At 42.2% G+C, this 10,851-nt stretch overlaps 1 protein-coding gene across 1 annotated transcript in view; it reads left to right on the forward strand.

The window, feature by feature from the left end:
• Nucleotides 1–10,851, forward strand: part of LOC101861567 — a gene marked incomplete in the record, with an annotated part of 59,003 nt that overhangs the window by 25,116 nt on the left and 23,036 nt on the right. The window contains 1 exon segment of the mRNA XM_013080374.2: nucleotides 5,386–6,393. Coding sequence (XP_012935828.1) covers nucleotides 6,263–6,393 — 131 coding nt within the window.

Here is a 10,851-nt window from a genome sequence, read left to right on the forward strand (position 1 = left end):
GTCTGTCTGTCTGTCTGTCTGTCTGTCTGTCTGTCTGTCTGTCCGTCCGTCTTTCTGTCTGTTTGTTTGTCTCTCTTTCTGTCTGTCTATCTTTCTGTGTGGCCGTCCGTCCGTCCGTCCGTCCGTTCGTCTGTCCGTCCGTCTGTCTGTCTGTCTGTCTGTTTGTAAGTATGTGTGTTTGTCTGCCTCGGGGTATAAATCGTTGTCCCCACTACTTTCCCATCGATTGGCCTATTTGTCCGTCTCTCTGAGTATCTGTCTGCGAAAAAAAAAATCCCAACTAAATAAATAGGCACGAAAGCTGACACGCTAGAAACAGGAAAACAGAAGTACTGTAATTTTACAAGTGACTGAAGAATAATCGAAGACCAGAAAGACTGAGAGCGACGTCTACCAACAGAGACAGAGGAGAAAACAACGAAAATAAAGGCGTAGACTCGGTCTCACATTAAGAGAGTCCAATTGTGAAGACGATTTGCCTGCCAACAGAGGACTTCCGCGCGAGCATCATGATTATGAGTTTAAATAAAGACAAAGGTCTCTGTCTGAATATTTGAACAATAAGGCCGAAAAATCACATGGAGGCACGGGGCATCTCACGCAAACTGTGTGTTTGATATGGGCTATTCTCGGAACTCGTCGGTTATTTCTGCGACCGTAACTACATAAAATTGCTCATTTAGAGTTTTTCACTTCCCTCATATCAAACTTGTTTATTGTCTCCTCTGATTTCTCTCTGTCAGTTCAGTCTCGGTATTGGACTACGAGAGAGTTCTTGTATAACCAACCTGACGGTTGTGTCTCTCGTATGTTTCTTTTTTAGCTTTTGTTTTGTGTTCGCTGCTCACGCCATTTTGCTATTAGCTATGATAGAAACAGTCCGTTCGTTGCTGTTTGGTGCTATTAGTTTTATGTTTTCTATGTTGCTTTGGCATTGCCTTGTTGCAATTTGTATTTTTGCTGTTACCCGCTCACCTTTTTTTTCTTACGATTTCTGTCTTTCAAACTAGATTCTCTGTCTTTAAAACAGAATAATGAAACTCACGTTGTTGTTGATTTGCCTCTATTACACGTAATATTTGTAGCAATCAGTGTTGAAGGGGCATTCCTGCCGCAAATTCGTCTGGTGTTCTGAAGAATGGAATTAATGTCTCCTGTTACTTGAAATATTCGGCATTCTTTGGTTTTCTCAATGTCGAGGTGAAATGTAAACTGAGTTGATTAAACTAAAAACACGTATGCCTCTTTAGTCGAACACAATTCTTACCTTTAGGCTGTTTATAGTTTTGACAACTCAACACTACGTCATTTCGGATACGGAATCTGACACAACCTAAATTGTGTAAAATCTGCGACAGACCCCAGACTTGGTACTCCAGTACTACTAATTTCTGACGCATTATCACGTGAAACATTCTTCACCACCATCATCTTCTTTCTCTCTCTCTTTCCCACTTCAACAACCCCCCGCCCCCCCCCCTCGCCCCCCTCGCCCGCCCGCCCGTCCTCGTTATACCAACGGACCAGCAGCAGAGATCCGAACTTCAGAAGTTCCCCCGGTAAAACAAAGCGACTCTGTGTGAGCGTGTGTCCCCGAGTGTGGTGCTGTGGAAACAATTGCTTTCCTCGAGGCTATTCATAAGGGATATCTTTGTCCGCACCGACTGTAATAAGTGAATGGAGTGCTGGCAAAGAAGAGACAACAAGAAAACATCTCACGGGGTCTTGCGCTCCGAAAGAGGGGAGATAATTTGTATCGATCTGCTGAGAGCTCCGTGAAAAGCCATTGTATCCGCAACCTTTGTGGGGAGAGACGTCTAATCCTACATGTGCGCACGAGATAGAGTTTCGTCTTTGGTTTCGAACAGATACACAAGTTGGACATCGATTTTGTTTTTCTCGTATTTGAGATCCGTCTCTTTGAATTCCGTGTGCGATTTGTTTTTGTTTTTTTGTTTTTTATTCATACCAGTTACAAAACAATCTCGTTTTGCCATAGTTTTCCACAAAAAAAGAAGACGAAAAACGTTCTTACCACATAAATTGATGTCTGTTGGGACGGATTGCTCAGGGCATTCTGCCTTCTGCAGTTTATGTGTTCCTATACACAATCGCTCAGTTCAGATTCTGGGGAACCAGCCGGTGACAGGTTCTCTGATATACTGCCGGCAAACAATTCAAATATCCTAAGCCCAGAAACTAAACTGTTTCAGGAGGGGGGGAGAGAGAGAGAGAGAGAGAGAGAGAGAGAGAGAGAGAGAGAGAGAGAGAGACAGAGACAGAGACAGAGACAGAGACAGAGACAGAGACAGAGAGACAGAGAAAATACACATTCTTTAAAAAATCAACCCGTATTAAACATCTTGGGGTTGTTTTTTCAACCTTGAGAATTTTAATTTCGACAGAACATTTCTTGAACACATGGAACTTTTACCGCGAATTCAGGAACTATATTTAAGGGGAAAAACATTTTAAAAGTGCTAGGCTTAGTACCTCTGAACACCTGTACAACAATATGCTTCATCGGTATCATTTGTATGATATGTCCCCGTTCATAAAGGTACAGTTGTGATTACCAGTGCGCTTTCAAACGTAGTCTTCTTCATTTTTGTTGTTTTGTTGTTGTTGTTTTTTTTGCTGCTTGATCTATGAGTGGATTGTTGGTGGGTGCTCCGCTGGTCCGCTGTTTTTACTTCTTGTCTCTCAGATTGCAATTGTTTTAACCCCCCCCCCCCCCGGCCACCCCGTTTTCCCAAATCACCGACGCAATTTAGTTCAATCAGTAAGCGGGCTGCTACTACCCAGGATGTCAGGGTCAAACTCTGGTCCAATGGGATACAGCATCTCAGCAATTAGACGGACATGCTCAGGAAATACTGAACGAAAAAAAGGAAAGAAAAATGTCGTAACTCGGGAATCGAACTCACGTCTTCTGTGTAAAATGGCAAAGGGCTCGTGGGTGGTTGGCGGGTGCTCTGGTATGGTTTGCTTCTTCTTTCCTATCAAACATCTATTGTCTTTATCTCCCCTCCTTCTTTTGTTGTGTTTGTTACTCTCTTGTGACACCGCTAATCTTCGGCAGGTATATGGCCGAATTGTGTTGCAAGTGCCGTAAAACGCTTAATAAAACAGAACAACGTTTGTATGGGGGACGCCGTTCTACTTCTTTGTTATATTAGTGTTGTCTTAATCAGTTCTTTTTCATAAAATATCGGCCATCTCACGCAGTAGACCAGAGTTTGATTTCCAAGTTGAGAGGGTTTTTTAAAAAATCAAGTTTATGTGTATCCGTCTGTTTGCGTGGTTGCGGGAATTTTAAATCCCTATCAGTCCAGGCTAGCCCTGACAGTTAGGTTCAATCAGCCCGCCCCCTACACGGTCTAACTTGTGGGTGGGTGGTTGGCGGGTGTTCTGGTGCGGTTTGCTTCTTCTTTCCTATCAAACATCTATCGTCCTTATCTCCCCTTCTTCTTCTTCTTTATGTTTGTTACTCTTTTGTAACACCTCTAATCTTCTGGCGCTCATATGACCTTATGCAGTTGCGAGCGCTGTAAAACCTCTACTGAAACTAAAACAACTTGTGTTGATGGTGGTGTAAAAGTTTACAATGAAATGAGTTGTTTTTTCTTTGTGCTCCTCGTACTTATTGATGGCTTACCCTAGCTTTGAATCCATTTAACGATCACGATGCAGTATTTGGAGTTCGATTTTTTGTTTGTTTTCCTCAGCTGGAATTTTAAGCAAACAAAGACAGCTGGATCAGAGATGTTCTGTTGGGTTTTACTTTTTCTTTTTTCTAGTTCGTTGAAATATGAACAACGCAATTTGAAAATGTCACAGCAACGCCGTTGGTCATATTTGCTTGACACTTGCCACTCACTGGTGTGGGTTTTCGAAATGACCTTTTCTGTTTCAAAAATGTGAGACGATGCGAAAAAAACAACCAACCTTAGAACAGTGTCTTGTTTGTGTTTTCATCAAATTAACGAGACGAGCTACTCTTTTGGGAAAGAAAATTTAATCCACGAGCATTATTGTAGATGTCACCGCTGGTGCTGTTAAAAACCTTTTGTTTCATTTCTCAGCCAGAAGTTATTTTTTGAACGATCTTTTATACAGATTACGTAACTCTCCAAAAAATAGTATCTGGCGCGCAATTGAATGGACGTCTCTGGTGTAGCGGTTAAGCGCTATAGCCGTAACCTGCAGTAGACGTGGGTTCAATTCCCTGTTGGGAGAAGTGGATGGTTGGCGGGTGCTCTTGTGTGGTTTGCTTCTCCTTTCCTATCAAACATCTATCGTCCTTATCTCCCCTTTTCTTTTTTAATGTTTGTTATTCTCTTGTAACCCGTCTAATCTTCTGGCGCCCATATGACCTTATGTAGTTGCGAGCGCCGTAAAACCACTACTAATATTTCTTTTTAATTTGATTATTAAATTAAAGGGGAGAATTTTTATTGGTAATGTCGGTTATTATTCCTTTCACCCGGGTTGACTCTGACAGGTATTGTCGAAGCAGCCCTCCTCTGAACTGATCTAAATCGTGCTGCTAGGTGTGTGAAAGATGTGCAATTACAAACAGCACATTTTATTTATATAGTAATGGAACCTTTGCGGCCGCACATTATTATGTGGGTGGTGGGCGGGTGCTCTGGTGTGGTTTGCTCCTTCTTGTCTATCAAACATCTATCTTCCTTATCTCCCCTCCTTCTTTTTTATGTTTGTTATTCTCTTGTAACACCTCAAATCTTCTGGCGCTCATATGATCTTAATATGCAGTTGCAACCGCCGTTAAAAAAAACTCCACTAAAACAAAACACAATGTTATGGACCGACGTCAGTAGGTGGTTGGTGGCTGTTCTAGTTTGGTTTTCACCTTCTTTAACCTATCAAACATCTGTTGTACTTATCCCCCCCCCCCCCCCAACTTCTTTTATGTGTTTATTACTCTCTCAAAACACCTCAAATCTTCGGCGCATTTATGACATAAGTGTGTTGAAAGCGCAGTAAAACGCTAACTTAAAGCTTGAAATGACCGGTGTCTATGGTGTAGTGTATAGGCGCTTTGCCGTCGCACGCAGAAGACGTGACTTCGATTTTTGAGAGGCATTGTATCGTCGCTTTTTTTGGGCTGATGGTTGTTTGTTTTTATGTTTTGTTTTGTTTTTATTAAACTTGTATTGTTCTGCGTCTCTTCACCTTTTGGCTAGTTTAGTACAAATGAAGAGTTGCTGTCTAATTGAACAAATTGAGTCCTTGTACGTCCGTTTTCCATACATAACTGCCAGTATATTAACTAGGCTACATGTATAGACAAAGTATATTAACTACACCTATTACATCTATACTTTTTAACTTTCATGATGTTTTTTATTCTCTTCTCAGGTGACCATGCTGTGTGTTTATCTCCCCTGAGATCTCCATGAATACGATCGCCATCACCTCAACGTTTACGACTGTTGGTCGTCTTTGGTCTGGGTTGTGACGAGGGTGGTTGACCACGGCAGCGAACACCTGTGTTCAGATCTGGTCAGGAAAACTGCTCGCTACAAAGTGCACGAAAAGACTCAAGTTGTTCACTTTAGGGTGGAAAAACGCATACCTTTTCTATAACCGAGAAATAGGTTTTGTAGTGCTCACGAATCTTTAAATGTAACAAGAAACATAGGCATGTTAAAAAAGTAAATGTTACTTCTGAAGCAGAGTGTTTGGTGGTATCGTTTCTTTTGAATTTGTGTGAAATACGAGACTGGGTCGTATAAATGGATATTCCACCATTCTCAAGAGAGATTTTGATACGCCGTGTGAGATAATTCCTGTGATCCGATTTTATATCTCATCTTTCCCGAAGTGATTTGAATCGAGCACAGGTTCAGTGTGAATCAGAGCGCAGTCTTGCGAAGTGGGTTATTCTGGATTCATAACCGGCAACTACTTATAGACTTGTTGGTGTTGATTTTCAAGAGTATACTGTTGTCAAGATTCTTTCAAAAACCGCATTAAGCTCATTTCTACTTATGAACACCGGATAGAGAGCAGCATTGAAAATTCCTATTCGTCCAGGACCCTATCCACAGCAGCATCGAAAACCCTCTCTAAAAGTGTCTACCTAAACGTCCATCGAAGACACTGTCGAATATCCATCAAAGACAAAAAGTCTTGACTACAATCTTGGCAATGACGTCAGTCCACGTACACATGTCACTCAGATGAAGAGGCCCCGCCCCTGTTGCGAGCGAGTGCCCGCCCCCTGTGGAGCCTGATGTTGACGAGCACGCCCCTGAGTGTGCTGAGCTTCATCATGGAGACCGTCCATCAGCTGGACCCCGCCCTGCTAGCCTTCTGGGAGGGCTTCCCTTGTCCTCCCCCATGGAAGGAGGACTTGCTCTTCCGGTAAGACATTACATTTTTAAATTAATTAATGTTTTTGTTGTTTTATGTTGGGATTTATATTTTTGTAGGCCTACTGCTTTGTTCTTTTTTTTTTTGGTTTTATGTGGGTGAGTGGGCAAGGGGGGGGGGTGGAAGTAGTGAGGGGCGGGGGAAAGAGGAAGGGGATATGGCAGGAGGGAAGAAAGAGCGAAAGACTCGCAGAGAGAGAAAAATAGAGATAGAGAGAATGAATAGAGAGAAGGATAGAGAGAAATAAAGCGGAATAATAGAGACAGTGGGCAAGAGTACTGGGATGTTCAGTTTTGAATTTTTAAACATTATATTTTTCAGCACGTTCGCTTTTCTTTTCAAGGAAAGTTTTGACAGATAGTATTAACTCTGTATCCCTAGAATTTGTTTTTCTTTAGAGTCATACCATTTGAAGTATATCATTATGGAACACTGTTAGTCAAACTAAAAAAGACATTTCCCAGTTACAACAAACAGTCAGCAGCTACCCACTACCCTATCCTTCATCAGGGGCCTCGCCCATTTTCTACCTTTGGGTGCCCGTTCATTCCCCTGAAAAACATTGCTTTGAACTTTGCGCAAGGTCTTCAAGCTTTACCTTGATATTAAAGTCGATCCCTTCTAAAACAACCGTCCATTGTCGATGAGAAAGGTGTTAATCTTAGGCTTTTATGGCGCTCATATGACCTTATTCAGTTGCGAGCGCCGTAAAACATCTACTAAAACAAAATAGGCTTCTTAAACTGTGTCATTATAATGCAGAAAAAATGCATCTGACAGGGTGGCAAGTGGTTGTTTGTACAGGTGGTTGTTTTGGACGTTAGAGCCGAATGGGCTGTATAAAGGTTTTTCCTTCAGGCAGTAGAGACTATAGACCCGATATCTCACCGGCGTCTGTGGTGTGGCGGTTTGGCGCTCCGCTGTCGCATGTAGAAGACGTGACTCGATTGCCGTAGGTGTGAGGAGTTTTGTTGTTTTTGTATCTCCACGACTTGTCTGCTGGGGTGTTGCATCTTTATCAGCCTAGGTTGACCCTGAAAGATAGAGCCGAAGCAGCCCGCGACCTAAATTATCTAAAGTATGTCGTTGGGGGCGTAAAACTTTTGCAGTTACGCTTTATTAAATTACCGTTAGATCCTCCAGCCAGTCATTCGACTTCAGTACAAAGAGACTCCGGGACAAGTCCTTACTGGGGTATAGGCTTTTGATGTATTTGTTCTAGTTGTTAGTTTTTAGTTCGCTCCTGTTGGAGATGGGCGTTCATCTCTGAGATACGGCATCTCGAATAGACTTACGTAGATGAAAGGCGCGTCAAAACCGCACCATAGCATTTTTCATCCAATCGTTTTCAAACTGACGTTTTTTTCACAAATTCCCCATATTAATTAGTGTGCATTGTGAGTGGTAAAGGATGCGAAAAACAACGTTAAAAAATTAAATAAGTTTAGCGAACATGGACACAGAGTAGTGGGGTAAGAAATAAAAAAGGAAAATTCTGCTTTCGAGTTCTCGGCTTAAGAAAAAAACGTTAAAAACTGGTTTTCGCTGGGTGCCGTTTTTCAGCCACCTGCGCCTCACCTTTTTTTGCCTCGCCTCTTTAACAGTTTAAGTCGTGCTGAAAGGGTCTGAGGCATAAACTAAAGAGGTTTTATTTAATTTTTACATGTCTTTTTTCCTCTTAAACTGCTTAAGTGGAACTAAAAGTCCCCGATGTCTGAAATGGGAAGGAGAATGCGAGGGATAGGGGATAGGGTAGAGGTGGTTACGTCTTTTTATCAGGCTCGTGATGTCAAGATTTTTTTTCCTCTTCTGGTCATGTTTTTAAAGAAATGGACATCTTAAACAGGGAGAGCGGAAAAGAGAGAGAGAGAGAGAGAGAGAGAGAGAGAGAGAGAGAGAGAGGGGGGGGGGAAGAGAGAGAGGGGAGAGAGAGAGAGAGAGAGAGGCAGAGAGCGAGGCAGAAAAGGATAGACAGATAGAAAAGTGGAGAAAGAAAGGAAAAGAGAGAGACACAATAATATACTGAGAGGGAGAGAGTGATAATGAGAGAGAGTGAGAGAGAGAGAGAGAGTGAGAGAGAGAGAGAGAGAGAGAGAGAGAGAGAGTCAGACAGACAGACACACAGACAGACACACAGACACACAGACTGACAGACAGACAGAGACAGAGAAAGAAGGAGAATGAGGAAGACAGAAACAGAGAGGCCGAGAGAGAAGGAAAGACTGAAAGAACTAGATGCTGTAAGCTTGAGTGGTCTGATTCTTGATGGTCTTATCTAGCATCACATTTTGCAACCTGCTCACTTTTCTTAAGTGGGAAGTTTGGCAGATAATATTTACTGTCTCCTTCTGATTTCTCCCGTCTTGTGTCATATCATTTTGTAGCATGCCATCGTGTCTCTCTGTCTGTCAAAATAGAAAAAGACAATATTCAATAGCAACAAGTATAGCCTTCTTTAAAGAAAGACATTTATTTTAAACGAACAATAATTGCCCCACTGCTTGTTTACGCATTCACGAATAATAGATAACACTCTCCTTGAGCCCTCCATTCGGAGCTCACTTGGCCTACTTCTACTTTCATCCAAGCTCTGCGCCCTCTGAGCAGCCACATATTATAAGTTGTTGTTACGTTGTGCACAAAGACTCCATCAAGTTGTTTTAACAACGGGAAAAGAGGGGGGGGGGGCTTATGTATACTTTTACCGAATATTGTGATCAACTTATTTTAACTACGGGGGAAAAACAGGGGGGGGGGGGGTAGGTACACTTTTACTGAATATTGTGCTGTGAGTCGGGTTGAACGTTAATGGCAAAACGTCTATGGACTTGCAAAGTTTAAATGCCATCATTAACTCACGCACGCGTGCCCGCAAAACTGTGTGCGTGCATCTTGTTTGTGTTTGTGTGTGTGTGCGCGCTTGTGTGTGTGCGTGTTTGCATAAATGTGTGTGTGTGTGTGTGCATAAATATGTGTGTATTTGTGTGAGTTGTGCGTGCTCACCCGAACAAACTTGACCACCAGTACCCACATCTTTATCCAAATCCCTACTCTTGCTCCAGATGGCTTCAAAGATCATTTGGTTTCACCCCTCGACCTATCTCCTCGTGTGCACACACTCGAGCCCTGGGGGCACTTCTCTATGGCATTGGCTCGTTGTTGCTCTGGCATTAGAATGAAAGAACCAAGTAAATGCGAATCTAGGTTAAGTCAACTTTTTTTAAAAACCGGTTTATGTTATGTAGCAGCAAGGCACTTCGCCATCACATGCAGTAGACCTAAATTCAATTCCTGTGTAGGGGGGGAGGATTTATCGAGTATCTTTCAGTCTTCCTACTCAGTCGATGGAAGTATAAAACACTTATATTTTAAACAAATCAACTTTTAAAAAAAGATTTGGTTCAGGTAAAGATATCTACATCTTTCTATCAATGCTTAGAAGTGGTATCTAAGTATTCAACAAATGTATATAAATATTTTTGTAAGTCCAAAAGTTGAACGAATGGCATATGTATCCCTTCATTGCTGAGAAGACTCCACCTATGTTTGTACAAGGTAAAACGTACCGCGTCTGTGGTGAAGCGGTTAGGCGCTTCGCTGTTGCACGTAGAAGACGTGTGTTCGATTCCCGAGTCAGGAGCATTTTTATGGAATATTTCCATCTTTCTGCTTGGAAGTTGTGTCCATCTCAGCCCGGGTTGGCCCTGACAGGCAGGGTCGCAAGCCCACCAAGTAAATCATCTAAATTGATGGAGGAGGACGTAAAACTACCTACGCTTTTTTTCTTGTCATTAAGGTAAAAATGTTCACTCAATATAGATTCAAACACGTCTATTTCTATTAAAGAATAATCGGCGTCACTATCTGCAACTACACTTTATACCCAATAAAATTTCCCCCATAATTCAGTAGAAATGTAAGTTAACCAGTTAAGGAGAATGCGAACGAATAGGTCTTCTCAGCAGTAAAGAGACATTAAACTTAGGTGGCGTCGGAGGCCTAGCGGCATTGCGGGTTCGGGGGTTCGAGCCTCAGCTCGGCCCGACGTTGTGTCCTTGGGAAAGGCACTTTCCGTGAATGTCCTCTTTGGCTCGGTCCTTTCGGAGATTGATGTAAAACTGGGAGGTCCTGCCTCTTGTATAACCTAACAGAGTTGATTGGGGTTTTAAATCTATACCATTTCACCATTTCTCACTAAGTTTCATCTAATTTGCAAGTTAAGGAAACTGCGTTTTTGTTAGATACTAGGTTTAGAGTTTAAACGGTAGTGCAGTCTAGAGCCACAGCCTGGCCAATCGTCCACTGGTATTAAGGGCAGTTAGGGGAAATTATTTCTTTTCTTCTACCAAGTTGGTTCTCTTTGACGTGGAGGCGTTTATTTTGAAACGCAGAAGAAACTTGTACAAGGTTGACGATTTTTTTTAGTTTGTGTGTTTTGTCCGTGTGTGT

The sequence above is a fragment of the Aplysia californica genome, unplaced genomic scaffold, assembly GCF_000002075.1.
Source record: "Aplysia californica isolate F4 #8 unplaced genomic scaffold, AplCal3.0 scaffold00083, whole genome shotgun sequence".
Taxonomy (NCBI): domain Eukaryota; kingdom Metazoa; phylum Mollusca; class Gastropoda; order Aplysiida; family Aplysiidae; genus Aplysia; species Aplysia californica.